The following is a 20,137-nucleotide window of genomic DNA, read 5'->3' on the forward strand; positions in this document are numbered from 1 at the left end:
GGGCACACTAGTGTGCCGTGAGAGATCATCAGGTGTGCCGCAGAAAATTACCCAAATGTCACTCACTGGTCCAGAAAAGCATCAAAGAATTTATAACCACATGCTCTCATTGATTGTATGATTGCAGTATTTGTGGTATGCAGGCATTGTACAAAGGGGCCCCATATCCAGTATTCACAGAATCATCACATATCCAGTTCATAACAACAATTAAATTAGATAGTCACCTACAAATGAAACAGAGGGCGCTTGTTTTATTGAGCAGGTCTTGCATAGAAGCCATAATAAGGCCATATCTGTATTTGAAATTTTAGGCTATGGTACGTTTCTTTTTTCTTCACACAGGATGTTAGTGTGCCGTGGGACATTTTAAGTGTCAAAAGTGTGCCGTGGCACAAAAAAGGTTGAAAAACACTGCCCTATATGACCGTTCGCTAGCTTTGCTAGCGGCGGTCATAAATAACGTCGGGGTAAAATCCCGTTTCTGGTGAGCAAATGAATGGGCTTGGCTTTTAGCCTGAGGTTTATTTTGGACACTGCACACCTACAAGACTTAAAGATGCCCTGCCACACGTATTTCATTACTTTGTGGTAATGTCTGAAGTTCTACCATGGACTCTTTTTGTGGAAAACATGCCTTGGTTACCTTGTTTCAAGCCATTCTAGCATGGTATTGAAACCCTGCATGAAGACTCAGCTCGATTTGCACCAGTTCTCATTAATATTCAACTGTTTGACTCTGATAGGCTAACAGCTAGTAGGTTTCGTCCATAACATGACAGCCGTTATCAACTAATTTTAGCTTCATGGCATGAACTTAGCTTAGCTAGCGAGTGCTAGCATTGTCCAAATGTGCATAAATAAAACCTGCTAGGCTAGCAAGTTCATTAAACCTGTATAACATGGCACTTCCTTGAGTTGACAATAACGTTTTACTTACGGGCACTGGTCGTAGACTGCTGCGATGGTAGCCTACTGCTCCAGGCTTCAACAGCAACCTTTTTGCAAAGCCTGTAGCATTGTTCCAAAAAATAAACTGAAGCCATTTGATCCTCAAGTCTGGGTTCTTGGTCAAAATGCATTGTTTAGGTTCTATTCGTGCATAGCGCACAAGTCCGTTGACATTCAGCCATCCTTGCATAGGCCTACTAAAACTGCCACAGAGCTAAACGAATTTTGTGGGCATGGCCCCAACTGGGCGAGCTCATGAATAGTAATGAGCTCATCAATTCCACGTCAATCTGAAGAGCTTTTGCAATTGGCCTAATTTCTCTGCTTATTTATTTTTCAGTAGCTAGAGCTGACAGAAGAGGTAGCTGTTTATTTTCACATTCACGACATAGCACAAACACATATGGACCTAACATGTTCAAAAAAATACAAGTAGAAACGGTTTTGTGTGGCAGGGCACCTTTAAATTTATTCCACCAGCGCTGCTCCGGTCGCATACACACGTCTGCTTCCTCTTTCTCTCTATTCCTGCTCTACCCACTTCCCACACACACACACACACAGACGGACCTCTCTTAAAGGAGCCGCAGCACAATTTTACAACACTAGGCTACATCCCTATCCCGCAGTGTTTACAACACTAGGTTAGCCTACATCCCTATCCTGCAGTGGTTTTTTTAACCGCCCGTTCCCGCCCGCAGCAAAGTTCAAACCGCCCGGTCCCGTGAGATTTGCGTTGGGTCCCACAGGACCCAATCCCAATGCAGCCCTCTACTACATAGAAACAGGTGGGGAGTGTGTGTGTGTGGGGGGGAGGGGGGCTTATCAGATATGAACATCTTCCTCAAACCTTTTGGAGAGCTACTTGGAATTAAAAAAGCATTTAGTCGCTTATGCATTTCGCTAATACCAGGCTTTAATCTGCATATGGGAAAATGAAATGAAATGAAAACTAAAAGTTAAAGTACAATAACTAATGTAGGAAACACCACCAGCAGCATCTTAAGACATCATGTTTTGCAAGCTGTGATAAACATTGTTAAGCCAAACTGTGATGAGGTCATCCCTTCATTTAGGCCCTGTCCACATTGAGCTGAATAAATATATATCCATATCTGAGCTGAATAAATATATATCCATATCTGTCCACATTGAGCTGAATAAATATATATCCATATCTGAGCTGAATAAATATATATCCATATCTGTCCACATTGAGCTGAATAAATATATATCCATATCTGAGCTGAATAAGTATATATCCATATCTGAGCTGAATAAATATATATTCATATCTGTCCACATTGAGCTGAATAAGTATATATCCATATCTGAGCTGAATAAATATATATCCATATCTGTCCACATTGAGCTGAATAAGTATATATCCATATCTGAGCTGAATAAATATATATCCATATCTGAGGCCCTGTCCACATTGAGCTGAATAAATATATATCCATATCTGAGCTGAATAAATATATATCCATATCTGAGCTGAATAAGTATATATCCATATCTGAGCTGAATAAATATATATTCATATCTGTCCACATTGAGCTGAATAAATACATATCCATATCTGAGCTGAATAAATATATATCCATATCTGAGCTGAATAAGTATATATCCATATCTGAGCTGAATAAATATATATTCATATCTGTCCACATTGAGCTGAATAAGTATATATCCATATCTGAGCTGAATAAATATATATCCATATCTGAGCTGAATAAGTATATATCCATATCTGAGCTGAATAAATATATATTCATATCTGAGCTGAATAAGTATATATCCATATCTGTCCACATTGAGCTGAATAAATATATATCCATATCTGAGCTGAATAAGTATATATCCATATCTGAGCTGAATAAATATATATCCATATCTGAGCTGAATAAGTATATATCCATATCTGAGCTGAATAAATATATATCCATATCTGAGGTGAAAATGATCTCGTCAACATTATTGTTTTTGTTATTGTTTTTGTTATTGTTTTTGTTATTGGTGGGGTCTGGAACACCACATTTGTATCAATATCATGACAAGTATGTCATTCTTATTTGTGCACCTCAGAGAGAGTTTTCAAAAAGTTTGGTTTGGGGTCTGGGAATATGCCGTTTTTAGTGTGGATAGTGTAATAATAGCGTGCATTCATATTGACCCGGCTTAATGTGGACAGGGACTCACTTTATTTTGATAAATACTTAAAGGGACACAGGAGTGAGCGGGTCAGGTGCTGAGGGTCTGCCTGGATGCCTGATTGTCCTTCTGTATAGTATTTGTCCGATTTAGCATCAGCATCTTGACGATGGACACCTTGGTGGTGGTGCGGAAGGCACTGGAGGAGAAGTAGAAGATGATGGGGTCCAGGCAGGTGTTGAAGGTGCTGAGCAGCAGCGTGTAGTAGCGCCACTCAGGGCTACTGCCGGTCAGGAAGCCCACCAGATGCGCCGAGTTGTAGGGCAGGAAGCAGACCAAGAAGACGGTCAGCGTGCCCACGGCCATGCCGATGGCCTTGCGCTTGCGCTCTGGCGGGATGCGTGGCTTGCTGTAGAGGATGCGGATGCAGTTGGCGTAGCAGAAGACGCAGATGAGCAGCGGCAGCACGAACAGCACCACGAAGAACACCAGCCGCACGGGGACCAGCACACGCAGCTGCTCACTGCTGAAGTCCTCGTAGCACTTGTCACGTGGGCGGCTGCTGTTGCCGGCCGCCTCGAGCAGGTGCTCGGTCACGAAGACGAAGCTGCAGAGTGCCGAGGAGACCAGCCAGACCAGCACGGCCGTGCAGATGGCGTAGCGAGGCTTGCGCAGCTGCCGGTAGCGGATGGGGAAGGCCACGCCCAGGAAGCGGTCCACGCTGACCGCGGTCAGCAGCAGCGAGCTGGTGTAGATGGTGGTGAAGAACATGAAGGACATGAGCGAGCAGAGGAACCGCGGCAGGTACCAGCGCAGGCCCTGACCCGCCTCGTACATCTTCAGCGGCAGGAAGAGGAGGAAGAGGAGGTCAGACGAGGTCAGGTTGAGCAGCAGGATGTCCGTGGGCGTGGGGTTGTCGCGGGCCTTCTGGCTGAACGCGTAAAATGCCAGGATGTTGGCGGGCAGGCCAATCAGAAATGTCAGGATGTAGGTGGCAAGGAGGACGTGGACATTAATGAGATCTGCCATAATGACTTGGGTGTTAGAGGGGACACTGCAACAAGGACAAGAATAAGAGTCAGTAACACCAGTTTAACCACACACTCAATAATACAACTTTAATTGTATTGGTGATTATAAAGAACACAGATATAGGTGGATATTTATGGTCAAACATGTATCTGTGTTCAAAAGGATATGTTTGACTGACAAGGCAGAATATGTCAGATTCATATCTTTCTTAGTATTATGCAATTTGTGCCCCCCCCCCCCCCTAGTTTGTAGTTTTAAAGCAACACCAAAGCACTTTTCCTCTGTCGCACGCACGTTATTTGATTTTCCAGCACCGGCTTTGCAAATAACGATGTCCACAGACAAGGTAGAGTATGTTGCATGATTTTATGAAAGTACGATGTATTGCGACATCAGAAGCAAGTCAAATTTGTAGTTTCTCATGTCTCATTCCATCGAACTACAGATCCGCTACCCGATCTGGCAAACTTGCATTGTGCGGTTATAGACGATAGAGGGTCGCAAAGCAAATGCAGAAGTGCCGTTCACCCTGTTACGAGTTGATGAATCACTGAAACGATTTTGGAAACATTATTTTAAGGTACAAAAAACTCTTTGGTGTTGCTTTAATTTGCCTTAATTTGTGGCTTGAAAAGATATCCACTTAACTGTCATATATGTATATTTGTAATAGACTCTCCTACCATTATCAAAGTCTGTTCTATAATATAAAAGAGATCAGTGAGGAAGTCTAACTGTTTTTCCTTGTGGGGCTAATAATTAAAGCAACACCAAAGAACTTTTCCTCTGTCAAACACACTATTTGTTTATCCAGCACCGGCTTTGCAAATAACAATGTCCACAGACAAGGTAGAATATGTTGCATGATTTTATGAAAGTACGATGTATTGCGACTTCAGATGCAAGTCAAATTTGTAGTTTCTTATGTCTCATTCCATCGAACTATAGATCCGCTACCCGATCTGGCAAACTTACATAGTGCGGTTATAGCCGATAGAGGGCCACGAAGTGAATGCAGAAGTACTCAGAACCCAATGCTATGATTTGACCATAAAAAAAACATTTGCTTTCAGTTATCAGATTACAGTAGAGAGCAAACCAGGCCATTATAGACACATAGTAACATAATTATGATAATATCAACTACAACACAAACAGCACAGCTATTGAGCATTTAATCAGTGTTGGGTGTAACACGTTACAAAGTCAAGTCAAGTCAAGTCAAGTTTATTTATATAGCGCATTTCATACACAGAGGTCATTCAATGTGCTTTACATAAACAAAACCAAACAATAATAACAAATAAAAGCATAGAAGGGCAATATAGTCAAAGAATAGTTAAAAGGTAAAGATCATAATAAAAAGAAAACATAAAACACAAGGTAAAATAATTAAAAAAAAGGATAATTAGTAAGCAAAAAACAAAGGCAAAAGTAGTAAAAAAAAGTAATAAAAGATAAAGTAGAATAATTATCAAGGCAGATTCAGAATTTGTAACTCGGCACAGTTAGCAGAAAGCATCTGAGAACAGTTTGGTTTTAAGTCTAGATTTAAAACTAGCTACAGTTGGGGCCTTTTTTATGTCATCTGAAAGTTGATTCCACAGCTGAGCCGCATAGCAGCTAAAAGCTGCTTCACCATGTTTAGTTCTAACAGTAGGTTTTACTAGCAGGTTTTTCACCTGGGACCTGAGAGGACGAGAAGGTGTGTACTGCTGAAGCATGTCTGACAGGTATTTAGGTCCTGCTCCATTTACTGATTTATAAACAAGCAATAGAGCTTTAAAGTCAATTCTGTGACTTACTGGAAGCCAGTGCAAGGACTTAAGAATTGGAGTAATGTGGTCAGTTCTTTTAGTTTTTGTTAGAATCCTAGCTGCTGCATTTTGTATCATCTGAAGCTGTTTAATAGTCTTTTTAGGAAGGCCTGTGAACAGTCCATTGCAGTAATCAACCCTGCTGGAGATAAATGCATGAATGAGTTTTTCTAAGTCATATTTTGACATCAGCCCTCTGAGTCTGGCAATATTTTTGAGGTGGTAAAAAGCTGATTTAGTTGTCGCTTTCATGTGGCTGTTGAAATTTAGATCACTGGCAATTAATACACCAAGATTTTTAACTGTATCCTTTGCCTTCAACCCTTTTGTGTCAAGGAGAGTGGCAACCCTAAGTATTTCCTCCTTTTTACCAATTTGTTTTACTAAATATAATTAAGTAATGTAATTACTGTAATATATTGCTGTTTGCGGTAACGTGGTAATGTAAGGCATTACTAAAGAAATGGGTAATATTTCTCTCAGTACAAACTTCAGTAACGCGCGTTACAATGCATTTAACCCGAAATTAAGTGGTGTTTTTTTTTTATATATTCGCAAACACCACGCGAGAACAACAGAGGAGAAAAAATCCGCGCAAAATAGTAGAACGTTATCTCCTGATACTGGTTGAATATGACTGTGGCTGCAGCAGACTCGCAGGTGGACTCTATTTGCGGGATGGACATAAGCCTACGCTGATTATTTTCAGCTTGTCAGAGACAAGGCTATGAAGAAAATAATAGTTAGTGCACTTTGTGTGCGAAACCGAAAGATCTCTCTATGCCTCGCGAAATAGCACAAGTAAATTAATGAAACATCTAAAGTAGTGCCACGCTAATCTTTTTGATTCTTGATAAAACACAAACTATGCTGTTGTGCATGTCAGCTTTGTGCTGTGAACTTGAATTGAAGAGAATAAAGGGATAGAAATGCAGAAAAAGATTGTGTAGCCTGGCAGTGCCACCGCTCCCACCACGCGCATCACGCACTTATAGGGCACCAAAGGACAGAGGGGGCACCCAAATGTAACCAATGAATAGTAGTTTTACTGCAAACTGCGTTTCACTCTTCATCAATAACGTTTACAATGTCAAAAAACACGATGTTACATGCAAGTAGATACCTTTTGGGTTCTCTCAATCACTAGTAGTACTAGAATTGGTGGGTCTTCAATCATTCGTTTTCCGAGCATTTAGGCTACATGAAGCACATGATATGCTGAGTTTGAAACTCATTCCATTCAGATAGCTAGGTGGATACCAGGCTCATAATTCAATGTATTCGCAAAACGAAATGTGAAGCAACATGTCATTGCATACTTCCATTTCCAAAGCAATGAAGGTTGCTTAAAACAACTTAACATTGTGCATATTATTGTTAATATTGTGCTATCAATGTAACTCAAACAAATAAGGCTTGTAAACAAGAGCTGGCAAAAGGGCATTATGACAACGTAAAGATCAATGCTCTTAAAGTGACAGTGCACCATTTATAAGTAAAACAGCATTTCTTCAGAAATTAATGCTTAAAAACACACAGTAATGGTCTGTAAATAATAAGCCTTTTATTTTACTTTGGGTGTTTGAGTTATCATTTAAATGTCACTCACTCAAAGCCACTCACTTAATGTATTTCAATTAATCATAAAATTGCCCTGATATGTCACTAGACATTAAGAAATCATGTTCATTTCAAATACTTATATCACTGACAACAGTAGTCTGGCCAGGATATTGTCATTTAAAGCAACACCAAAGAACTTCTCCTCTGTCGCATGCACTATTTGTTTATCCAGCACCAGCTTTGCAAATAACAATGTCCACAGACAAGGTATAATTTGTTGCATGATTATAGCCGATAGAGGGCCGCGAAGCGAATGCAGAAAGTGCCGTTCACCCTGTTACGAGTTGATGAACCACTGAAACGATTTTGGAAACATTATTTTAAGGTACAAAAACCTCTTTGGTGTTGCTTTAAAAAGTGAAGTTGCAGCCCTCAACTGATGTTGATGTTGTCATGTTGTGTTTTGGCCTAATGCGCCACCCTCCACCTATCTACTAATCACAAAGTCAGTAGTGTTTCGTCATCCGGTTGCCAGCTCTGCCAGTCAGAGGGGAGGGGAAGGGGATACACCGCTCTACAGTAATTTGAAAGTGATTGTAGTACCAGTTTTGGCCACAATCTTACATACGGTTCCTTTAAGCTTTGATTTAGAATATAGTAGGCTCTCTATTGATTTTAATGAGTAGGCCTAGCCCTTAAAGTTACAGTATTTCTATCACAGTTTACCAGACTTTGACCTTTTGTCGGTTTTTAACAAAATTCTGACTATGATTGTTCCTTGTATTGCATCATGAGCACTGTGCCTATTGCATTCTACTTAAGCCTTAAGCCTAGCTCAGTCATTATGCTATACCACATCTCCCTCCATTGGAAGAGCAAGCTGCATTGAGCGTAATAAACTGCATTTAGAATGGCAAATCCATATTTCTAGATATTTTGGTGAAAGTAACTTAAAAGTAATGCAATAGTAGTGTAATGCCTTACAAATCAGAGACAATAATGTTATAATGTAACAAATTACTTTGAAATGACAGTAATAAGTAATACATAATACATTATGATTTTGAAGTAACTTGCCCAACACTGCATTTAATATGACACTGAACAAAAGAAGTCATGGATCCTCTACCATTTTATCTACATTTAGTGCCATGAGGTTGTATCTGTTCCCTTATTGGTTGAAAATCAGTTATTACTCACCTATAAAATCAACCCTCCTTTGTTTAATGAACGAGCAACGTGTTTATATGGGAAATGAAGACGCCCAGGAGACTGGAATGAGAAAAGCACAAAGACTAGCCTGGGATGAAGGTTCTTTCTCCTTCAATTCATTTAGACCCACTTGGAGTACGAGAGGAGGACGCGGTGGGGAGGCCGATGCCTGTCTGACAAAGTCCTGAAGCATTCTGACCTCAGATCTACACGCAGAGCTTTATCTCTTCAGCAAGGCGGAGGATTTACATGAGGGTGTGCGGAGAGAGTGCTGCCCTCTCAAATGAGCCGGCCACTGAGGACACTGTTGCAATGATGTCATGTCATGTCCGTGCTGCAGATGTTCCTGTCCAGCAGTGAACGGAAGTGGTCGAGCATCTCTATCTGAGCACATATAGATCTAGAGTACATATGGTGCTTGCTATGCAAAATAAAGTTGATAAAGTTCGATACACTGAACTTGCAAGCGGGATATTCTTCCTACAGACAGTAGGGGCGGGCGAGAGAGTCTTCATTCGCCCTGTAACGAGTCATTTAACCATATACCGACTTACGAAGATGAGTAATTAACACGAAAACGTTGCCTGGTGTCCCTTTAAGCCTAGTCCTACACTAAAAGAGAACTCATTAAAAAAGCATTTAGTCGCTTATGCATTTGCTAATACCAGGCTTTAATCTGCATATGGGAAAATGAAATGAAATGAAAATTAAATTAAAAAAATTTAATTAAAATTAAATAAAAGTTAAAGTACAATAACTAATGTAGGAAACACCACCAGCAGCATCTTAAGACATCATGTTTTGCAAGCTGTGATAAACATTGTTAAGCCAAACTATGATGAGGTCATCCCTTCATTTAGGCCCTGTCCACATTGAGCTGAATAAATATATATCCATATCTGAGCTGAATAAATATATATCCATATCTGTCCACATTGAGCTGAATAAATATATATCCATAGCTGAGCTGAATAAATATATATCCATATCTGAGGCCCTGTCCACATTGAGCTGAATAAATATATATCCATATCTGAGCTGAATAAATATATATCCATATCTGAGCTGAATAAGTATATATCCATATCTGAGCTGAATAAATATATATTCATATCTGTCCACATTGAGCTGAATAAGTATATATCCATATCTGAGCTGAATAAATATATATCCATATCTGAGGCCCTGTCCACATTGAGCTGAATAAATATATATCCATATCTGAGCTGAATAAATATATATCCATATCTGAGCTGAATAAGTATATATCCATATCTGAGCTGAATAAATATATATTCATATCTGTCCACATTGAGCTGAATAAGTATATATCCATATCTGAGCTGAATAAATATATATCCATATCTGAGCTGAATAAGTATATATCCATATCTGAGCTGAATAAATATATATTCATATCTGTCCACATTGAGCTGAATAAGTATATATCCATATCTGAGCTGAATAAATATATATCCATATCTGAGCTGAATAAGTATATATCCATATCTGAGCTGAATAAATATATATCCATATCTGTCCACATTGAGCTAAATAAGTATATATCCATATCTGAGCTGAATAAATATATATCCATATCTGAGCTGAATAAATATATATCCATATCTGAGCTGAATAAATATATATCCATATCTGAGGTGAAAATGATCTCGTCAACATTATTGTTTTTGTTATTGTTTTTGTTATTGTTTTTGTTGTTGGTGGGGTCTGGAACACCACATTTGTATCAATATCATGACAAGTATGTCATTCTTATTTGTGCACCTCAGAGAGAGTTTTCAAAAAGTTTGGTTTGGGGTCTGGGAATATGCCGTTTTTAGTGTGGATAGTGTAATAATAGCGTGCATTCATATTGACCCGGCTTAATGTGGACAGGGACTCACTTTATTTTGATAAATACTTAAAGGGACACAGGAGTGAGCGGGTCAGGTGCTGAGGGTCTGCCTGGATGCCTGATTGTCCTTCTGTATAGTATTTGTCCGATTTAGCATCAGCATCTTGACGATGGACACCTTGGTGGTGGTGCGGAAGGCACTGGAGGAGAAGTAGAAGATGATGGGGTCCAGGCAGGTGTTGAAGGTGCTGAGCAGCAGCGTGTAGTAGCGCCACTCAGGGCTACTGCCGGTCAGGAAGCCCACCAGATGCGCCGAGTTGTAGGGCAGGAAGCAGACCAAGAAGACGGTCAGCGTGCCCACGGCCATGCCGATGGCCTTGCGCTTGCGCTCTGGCGGGATGCGTGGCTTGCTGTAGAGGATGCGGATGCAGTTGGCGTAGCAGAAGACGCAGATGAGCAGCGGCAGCACACACAGCACCACGAAGAACTCCAGCCGCACGGGGACCAGCACACGCAGCTGCTCACCGCTGAAGTCCTCGTAGCACTTGTCACGCGGGCGGCTGCTATTGCCGGCCGCCTCGAGCAGGTGCTCGGTCACGAAGACGATGCTGCAGTGCGCCGAGGAGACCAGCCAGGCCAGCGCGGCCGTGCAGATAGCGTAGCGAGGCTTGCGCAGCTGCCGGTAGCGGATGGGGAAGGCCACGGCCAGGAAGCGGTCCACGCTGACCGCGGTCAGCAGCAGCGAGCTGGTGTAGATGGTGGTGAAGAACATGAAGGACGTGAGCGAGCAGAGGAACCGCGGCAGGTACCAGCGCAGGCCCTGACCCGCCTCGTACATCTTCAGCGGCAGGAAGAGGAGGAAGAGGAGGTCAGACGAGGTCAGGTTGAGCAGCAGGATGTCCGTGGGCGTGGGGTTGTCGCGGGCCTTCTGGCTGAACGCGTAAAATGCCAGGATGTTGGCGGGCAGGCCAATCAGAAATGTCAGGATGTAGGTGGCAAGGAGGACGTGGACATTAATGAGATCTGCCATAATGACTTGGGTGTTAGAGGGGACACTGCAACAAGGACAAGAATAAGAGTCAGTAACACCAGTTTAACCACACACTCAATAATACAACTTTAATTGTATTGGTGATTATAAAGAACACAGATATAGGTGGATATTTATGGTCAAACATGTATCTGTGTTCAAAAGGATCTGTTTGACTGACAAGGCAGAATATGTCAGATTTATATCTTTCTTAGTATTATGCAATTTGTGCCCCCCCCCCCTAGTTTGTAGTTTTAAAGCAACACCAAAGCACTTTTCCTCTGTCGCACGCACGTTATTTGATTTTCCAGCACCGGCTTTGCAAATAATGATGTCCACAGACAAGGTAGAGTATGTTGCATGATTTTATGAAAGTATGATGTATTGCGACATCAGAAGCAAGTCAAATTTGTAGTTTCTTACGTCTCATTCCATCAAACTACAGATCCGCTACCCGATCTGGCAAACTTGCATAGTGCCGTTATAGCCGATAGAGGGTCGAATGCAGAAGTGCCGTTCACCCTGTTACGAGTTGATGAACCACTGACACGATTTTGGAAACATTATTTTAAGGTACAAAAAGCTCTTTGGTGTTGCTTTAATTTGTGGCTTGAAAAGATATCCACTTAACTGTCATATATGTATATTTGTAATAGACTCTCCTACCATTATCAAAGGCTGTTCTATAAAAGAGATCAGTGAGGAAGTCTAACTGTTTTTCCTTGTGGGGCTAATAATTAAAATACTCAGAACCCAATGCTATCATTTGACCATAAAAAACATTTGCTTTCAGTTATCAGATTACAGTAGAGAGCAAACCAGGCCATTATGATCACATTACAGACATAGTAACATAATTATGATGATATCAACAACACAAACCGCACAGCTATTGAGCATTTAATATGACACCGGACAAAACAAGTCATGGATCCTCTACCATTTTATCTACATTTAGAGCCCTGAGGTTGTATCTGTTCCCTTATTGGTTGAAAAAGTTATTACTCACCTATAAAATCAACCGTCCTTTGTTTAATGAACGAGCAACGTGTTTATATGGGAAATGAAGACGCCCAGGAGACTGGAATGAGAAAAGCACAAAGACTAGCCTGGGATGAAGGTTCTTTCTCCTCCAATTCATTTAGACCCACTTGGAGTACGAGAGGAGGACGCGGTGGGGAGGCCGATGCCTGTCTGACAAAGTCCTGAAGCATTCTGACCTCAGATCTACACGCAGAGCTTTATCTCTTCAGCAAGGCGGAGGATTTACATGAGGGTGTGCGGAGAGAGTGCTGCCCTCTCCAATGAGCCGGCCATTGAGGACACTGTTGCAATGATGTCATGTCATGGCTGTGCTGCAAGTCGTGATGAGAGTGTAAAATAAAAGGTTATCTGCAGCTGCAGCTGCTCCTGTCCAGCAGTGAACGGTAGTGGTTGAGCATCTCTATAGATCTAGAGTACATATGGTGCTTGCTATGCAAAATAAATTGGTTGTTATGCTGGTTGTTAAGTATAGTATACTCTTTTGATCCTGTGAGGGAAAATTGGTCTCTGCATTTATCCCAATCCGTGAATTAGTGAAACACACTCAGCACACAGTAAACACACAGTGAGGTGAAGCACACACTAATCCCGGCGCAGTGAGCTGCCTGCAACAACAGCGGCGCTCGGGGAGCAGTGAGGGGTTAGGTGCCTTGCTCAAGGGCACTTCAGCCTTGCCTACAGGTCGGGGTTCGAACCGGCAACCCTCCAAATCCGAAGCGCTAACCAGTAAGCCACGGCTGCCCCCTGCCCCCACGGCTGTTGGGGGGCATCATGGGTTAACAATATTTCAGTGGTTGCTGGGGTAAATGAGATAGTTGCTAGGGTGTTGATAAGTGTGATACTGCCCGGGGCAGACCACTGTTTTGGGATTGTGCAAACGGGTTGGAAGTGTTTGAGCAGGATGGAAGGACAGGTCACAGTAGCAACTGACTTTTGAAAGGGGTTTTATTTCCCACAATGCAAAATATTAACAAACCAAAATAACTAAATAAACAAAAATAAAATGGATATAAATCCAACAAAGAATTGTCCTCGACAATACTTAACAGAAAATTGTCTTTCATAAGCCAGTAGTTAATCCAGTACTTTCCACTACACAGTAACATACCACCACAGCCTCACAACAAGCTGTTACTTCCCTCTCTCATATCACAAACTGACTGCTTCATATAGGTGCCCTCACCCATAATGCAACATTTGGGAGAAAACCAACTACAGGTAACACATCTTAATTTCCTGGCAAATCAATTAAGTGCTTTTGGCACCAATGGCTCCCCATAACATTTCCGCATCTACAGCAGTTTGTTTTCTATAGCAATGCAGGCAACACAGAATTGGATAACGGATGACAACACATACTTATACACATACACACGAAAAACAGAATACTTGATCTCCCCCACACCATTTCCCATGACCCAAACAGTCTTTTAAATAGTACTGGCGCATAGTGCGCTCTTGTTTGACAATCACGAATGCGGAAGACGGCGGGAGAAACGCAACAGTGAAAGAAAGTGTCGGTATCAGTAAGTGAGTATGTATGTTACAGAACAGCACAACTATGCACACGGTTTCACTGCAATGGGATCCTACATTGTAGCAAACGGGGAGATGGAACACAGAAGTATTAATCAGTAACATTGTGTGTGTGCGGGTGTGTATGTATGCGAGTGTGTATGTATGCGAAGGGGAGATGCGACCAGCGCGCTATTTGCACATATCAGTGAATGAATGAATGAATGAATGAATGAATGAACGGTGTTTCATAGTTCAGGGAGGTGCGTAGTAGACCTCGGAGAACACGGAGGTGAGACAGGAAAAGAACACCCGATCTTTTCCACATTTCCTTCCCCCTCCGGAGTCTCGCCATCAGGATGAAAATCTGCCACATTGTCCTTTCCTGCCCGGTATCGGACAGTGTATCGGTATGGCTGCAGTGCCAACCACCACCGGGTGACCCGGGAATTTGTGTCCTTCATCCGGTGCAACCACTGTAGAGCCCGATGATCAGTCTCCACAATGAAGTCCCTGCCGAGCAGGTAATATTTTAGGGCCTCAACTGCCCATTTTACAGCCAAACACTCTTGCTCAACTGCAGAGTATCTGGGGAACAGCTTGCGGCTCAAATAGGCCACCGGCTTTTGTTGGTCCCCTTCCCCCTTCAGCGTCAGTCTGAACTGTGAAGGGTGCAGTAAAATCTGGGCTTTGGAGGACAGGACTCTGGCAAAGGGTCCCTTTAAGATCTAGGCCCCCTAGATTCTTCTGGCCCCCACTGGATACCATTTGACCCCGACTTACGGGTCATATCACTCAACGGTGTGGCTATTGTGCTGAAATCCTGCACAAACCGCCGGTAAAATCCAGATAATCCCAGAAAAGATAGCAGCTCCTTCTTGGTCTTAGGTTGCTTGTAGTCCAGGATGGCCGGAGGGTCAAGCCAGCTCTTTGAAGGCGTCCAAGCACCTCCTGAAGATGTTCAAGGTGCTCCTTCCAGGAGCTGCTGTAGACGACAATGTCGTCCAGATATGCGGCACAGAAGTCCCCAGCACCCACCAGCACACGGTCCATCAGGCGCTGGAAGGTAGCTGGCACCCCCTGCAGGCCAAAGGGCATTACCTTGAATTGATACAATCCCTGAGGAGTACGGAAGGCAGTCACCGGCCGTGCCGCTTCAGCCAGGGGCACCTGCCAATACCCTTTGCATAGATCCAGGGTGCTGATAAACTGCGCTTTACCTAGTCGCTCAATCAGGTCTTCTAAACGTGGCATGGGGTAGGCATCAAAGCGACTTTGTGCATTCACTCGGCGAAAGTCAATGCAGAACCGGAGACTTCCATCCTTCTTAGGGACTAGCACAACAGGGCTGCTCCACTCACTCTGTGACCGTTCAATGACGCCCAGGGAATCCATTACCTGCAACTCCTCCCGGAGAACTGGAAGCAGGCGCTCAGGGATACAGTACATCCTCTGCCTTACAGGGGTGGTGTCCCTCAGAGGAATGTCATGGTCCACCAGCGTGGTGTATCCCGGTCTCTCCTGTAGCAGTTCCGCTGGAATAATGGCCTCCAGCTCCCTCTGCTGGTCATCGGACAGATGTGACAGGTCCAGGGACGATGCCTGTCATGCGGTGGGGAAGACCTGCTCAAGGTCATCCTCATCCCCCCCAACTCGCTGGATGAGAAGCTGCTGGCTGACCTGTTCCTCCCGTTCTTAACATGGAACGTCTGCTTGGTTCTCCGTCGCCTGGGCATTGCCACCTCATAGGTAGCTGGTCCCATCTTCCTCAGGATGGTATAAGGGCCCTGCCACCGAGCCATTAACTTGTTCTCAGAGGTGGGCAGCAACAGCAGGACCATCTGCCCCACCTCGAATGTCCGTTTCTTGGCCGACCGGTCATACCACCCCTTCTGTTTCTGTTGAGCTTGTTCCAGCTGTTCTTTCACCAGCTCAGCCATCTCCTCCATCCTGTCCCGCATGGCCAGGACATAGACAAGTACACTGGTGGTTGATTGTTCTTTAGGTTTCTCCAAGGTGTCCCGCAGCACATCAAGTGGTCCCCTCACACGTCGGCCATAGAGTAGCTCGAAAGGAGAGAATCCAGTGGATGCCTGGGGCACCTCTCTGTAGGCAAACAAAAGATAAGGCAACCACCGATCCCAGTCCTTGCCATTAGAGGAGACAAACTTCCTAATCATGGCCTTGAGAGTTTGATTGTATCTCTCCACCAATCCATCAGTCTGGGGGTGGTACGGAGTGGTCTTTATACCCTTAATGCCCAACAGACCATAGACCTGCTTAAGGGTTTTGGAGAGGAAAGCGGTGCCCTGGTCTGTCAGTATTTCCTGCGGTATTCCCACCCGTGAAAACAAGCTGCAGTAAGGCCTGACCTATGGCTCGGGCGGTAATTTTGCGTAGAGGAAATACTTCAGGATAGCGAGTCGCATAGTCACAAACTACTAAAATGAACCTATGACCACCTTGTGTTCTTTCTAAGGGGCCTACAATGTCCATGCCCATCCTGGAGAAAGGCACACCAATTATGGGCAAAGGTTGGAGAGGGAAAGGTTTAACCTTACTATGGCTAGAGAGCTGACACTCAGGACATGAACGGCAATATCCCTGCACATCCGTGTACATCCCCGGCCAAAAAAACAACCTACTGGCAATGCGATCCAAGGTCTTTACACTGCCTAAATGCCCCGCCCACGGGATACTATGGCCCATATGAAGAACTTCCTTGCGCAAATCCTTGGGTAACACTAGCTGCTCAGGTAGTCCTCCCTCTGGCTGATGATAGAGCACACCCCCTTTTAGAAAGTAGTACTCCCCTGAAAGAGAATGCCCAGCATCTTTAACTATGCCTTCCACTTCCCTAACATTGTCAAAAGCTTTTCTTAATGTGGAATCTGCTTTTTGTAAGGGTCCTATGTCATCTGACACTACACTTTTCACCTCTAGCTCAGGTTGTGCTAAGCCCGCTTCCTCTGCCTTCTTGACCTCCCATGATAATTGATCTCGTCTCTTCTGTCTGACAGTTTTCTTTACTTTAACGGTCCTTTCCTCTGCCTCCCCTCCTGTAATAGCAGTCATCTCCCTGAATATGGCTCGCCTTTCCCTTTCTGTAGAAGTTCCCCTCTTAGCCCTGGACCTGGTAACTACCATATTTACTGGCTTGCTAGCCTGAACTAATTCAGGTAGCACCATCACATCTTGACCCAACACCACTGGATGACTTAATCCCTCGAATCTCTGGTGAGAGTGAACGAAGATATTGTTCAAGAATCAATATTTCTCCCACTTCCGCCACAGTCTTTCCTGCTGGTCGGATCCACTTCTTGAAGAGGTCTTTGAGGCGGCTGTAGAGTTCCTTTGGTGTTTCACCTGCTCTCACCTCGGGATCCCGGAATCTCTAGTGGTACACTTCCTCATTAATCTCATATTTGGCCAAAATGGCCTCCTTGACTCTGGAATACTCCAGTGTCTCCTCCATGTCCATGGAAACATAGGCACTCCTGGCTCTCCCAGTCAGGTATGGCACCAAATGAACTGCCCAGTCCTCTTGGGGCCATTGGTACGCAACAGCCAGCCGTTCAAAAGTGGTGAGGTACTGCTCAACGTCATCCGACTCCTCCAGTCGTGGCACCACCGCCTTTGCCCATGTATGGGGTCTGGTACTGGTGCTGGTGCAGGCGCTGGTACTGGCGCTGGTGCAGGTGCTGGTGCCGGCGCTGGTGCAGGCGCTGATGCAGGTCTGGTGCCCAGCTGCTCCTCTAGCTCATCCCGGAACTGGTTGAGTTGGACCTGGAAGCTCCTCCAACGCTGCTCTTGCTGGAGAGAGGCCTTTTCCTGCACCCGCATTGACTTCTGGAGCAAGTCATACAGCCCAGCGAAATCCATTGCCTCCGTCCCCTTGTCGACTGCGCCACCTGCAGCTCCTTGGATCTCCTCCTCCAGCTCACGATCCTCTTCCGGTTCTGTGGCTAGCCGTCGATGCATTATCCGGTTTTCCACGGTGCCCAGCTTCGTGCTGCTGCCTCGACCTCGGCCCCTTCCTCTTCCTGCCTTCTTCTTCGTCGCTCCGGATGGCGCCACAATCCCACCACTGCCACCAAATGTGATACTGCCCGGGGCAGACTTGGAAGTGTTTGAGCAGGATGGAAGGACAGGTCACAGTAGCAACTGACGTTTGAAAGGGGTTTTATTTCCCACAATGCAAAATATTAACAAACCAAAATAACTAAATAAACAAAAATAAAATGGATATAAATCCAACAAAGAATTGTCCTCGACAATACTTAACAGAAAATTGTCTTTCATAAGCCAGTAGTTAATCCAGTACTTTCCACTACACAGTAACATACCACCACAGCCTCACAACAAGCTGTTACTTCCCTCTCTCATATCACAAACTGACTGCTTCATATAGGTGCCCTCACCCATAATGCAACATTTGGGAGAAAACCAACTACAGGTAACACATCTTAATTTCCTGGCAAATCAATTAAGTGCTTTTGGCACCAATGGCTCCCCATAACATTTCCGCATCTACAGCAGTTTGTTTTCTATAGCAATGCAGGCAACACAGAATTGGATAACGGATGACAACACATACTTATACACATACACACGAAAAACAGAATACTTGATCTCCCCCACACCATTTCCCATGACCCAAACAGTCTTTTAAATAGTACTGGCGCATAGTGCGCTCTTGTTTGACAATCACGAATGTGGAAGACGGCGGGAGAAACGCAACAGTGAAAGAAAGTGTTGGTATCAGTAAGTGAGTATGTATGTTACAGAACAGCACAACTATGCACACGGTTTCACTGCAATGGGATCCTACATTGTAGCAAACGGGGAGATGGAACACAGAAGTTTTAATCAGTAACATTGTGTGTGTGCGGGTGTGTATGTATGCGAGTGTGTATGTATGCGAAGGGGAGATGCGACCAGCGCGCTATTTGCGCATATCAGTGAATGAATGAATGAATGAATGAATGAATGAACAGTGTTTCATAGTTCAGGGAGGTGCGAAGTAGACCTCGGAGAACACGGAGGTGAGACAGGAAAAGAACACCCGATCTTTTCCACAATAAGGTACATCTGGTGGTTGCTATGCTAAAAAAAAGCAGTTGCTCAGCTGGTTGCTAAGGTAATCATGTTGGTTGCTGGGCTGCAGATGGGAAACTGATGATGAGGACGAACCGGATGTAGCAGAAGCTGGAGACCAGCAATGGCAGGACGAAGAAGACCACAAACAGCTCCAGTCGGATGGGCTGAACCAGTGCCAGCTGGGCCTCGGTGAAGTTGCCGTAACAGACCGCCGCCGCCGATGGAGACGAGCTGTTCGGCATGATCTCAATCACGTAGAGGTACCAGATGACGACGCTGCCTCAGACATCTGCAGAGGAGCCAGCGCATGTCCCATGCTGCCTCAGACATCTTCAGAGGAGCCAGCGCATGGCCCATGCTGCCTCAGACATCTGCAGAGGCAGAGGAGGAAAAGAAGGTCGGAGACAGTCAAGTTGAGCAGGAGGATGTCGGTGGGCGAGGCTTTGGTGTGGATCTTGCGGCTGAAGGCGTAGAGAGCTAGGAGGTTTTGTAAAAACTTTGGACCCAAGTGCAGAATCAGTTCAAACGTTTATTTAAAGGGACACCAGGCAAGCCTGATGCTTTTTCTCTACAAAACTCCCCCTCGCTCGGTCTGAAGCTCTTTTCCTTTTCTTTGCATCTTCCGTCAAGGGTTTTCGCTGCTTCTTCGCCTGCTCTGCCATTATACACACGTTTGCAACAATCGCTAGCGTTTCATTAGCCTGCCTCTGCTGTGGATGCAGGATGTAAACTGATCCTGCTTCGGTCGGCGGGTACGATACACTGAACTTGCATGCGGGATATTCTTCCTACAGACAGTAGGGGCGGGTGAGAGAGTCTTCATTCGCCCTGTAATGAGTCATTTAACCATATACCGACTTAAGA

General features: G+C 44.2%; 2 protein-coding genes across 3 annotated transcripts; both read right to left on the reverse strand.

Annotated features, from left to right (window-relative positions):
* Window positions 1–1,437: 1,437 nt before the first annotated feature.
* Window positions 1,438–5,292, reverse strand: LOC143118646 (free fatty acid receptor 2-like). Its single transcript, XM_076279682.1, has one exon. The coding sequence runs from the start codon at window positions 4,132–4,134 to the stop codon at window positions 3,196–3,198; it is 939 nt and encodes a 312-aa protein (XP_076135797.1). The 5' UTR covers window positions 4,135–5,292; the 3' UTR covers window positions 1,438–3,195.
* A 3,169-nt stretch (window positions 5,293–8,461) lies between these two features.
* On the reverse strand, window positions 8,462–19,639 carry LOC143118648 (free fatty acid receptor 2-like). 2 transcript variants are annotated; one of them, XM_076279683.1, is made up of 2 exons: window positions 19,367–19,639; window positions 8,462–11,639 (listed from the first exon to the last, which is right to left on the reverse strand). In XM_076279683.1, the coding sequence occupies exons 1-2, from the start codon at window positions 19,513–19,515 to the stop codon at window positions 10,676–10,678; spliced, it is 1,113 nt and encodes a 370-aa protein (XP_076135798.1). In that variant the 5' UTR covers window positions 19,516–19,639; the 3' UTR covers window positions 8,462–10,675. The 2 variants fall into 2 exon arrangements, with proteins under 2 accessions (XP_076135798.1, XP_076135799.1); XM_076279684.1 differs by lacking the exon at window positions 19,367–19,639 and adding an exon at window positions 12,624–12,904.
* Between the last annotated feature and the right edge of the window lie 498 nt (window positions 19,640–20,137).

Source organism: Alosa pseudoharengus, unplaced genomic scaffold (assembly GCF_046254945.1).
Source record: "Alosa pseudoharengus isolate Yale_2024_CS ecotype anadromous, Long Island Sound unplaced genomic scaffold, YU_APseudo_1.1 YU_APseudo_1.1_scf_12, whole genome shotgun sequence".
Classification (NCBI taxonomy): Eukaryota; Metazoa; Chordata; class Actinopteri; order Clupeiformes; family Clupeidae; genus Alosa; species Alosa pseudoharengus.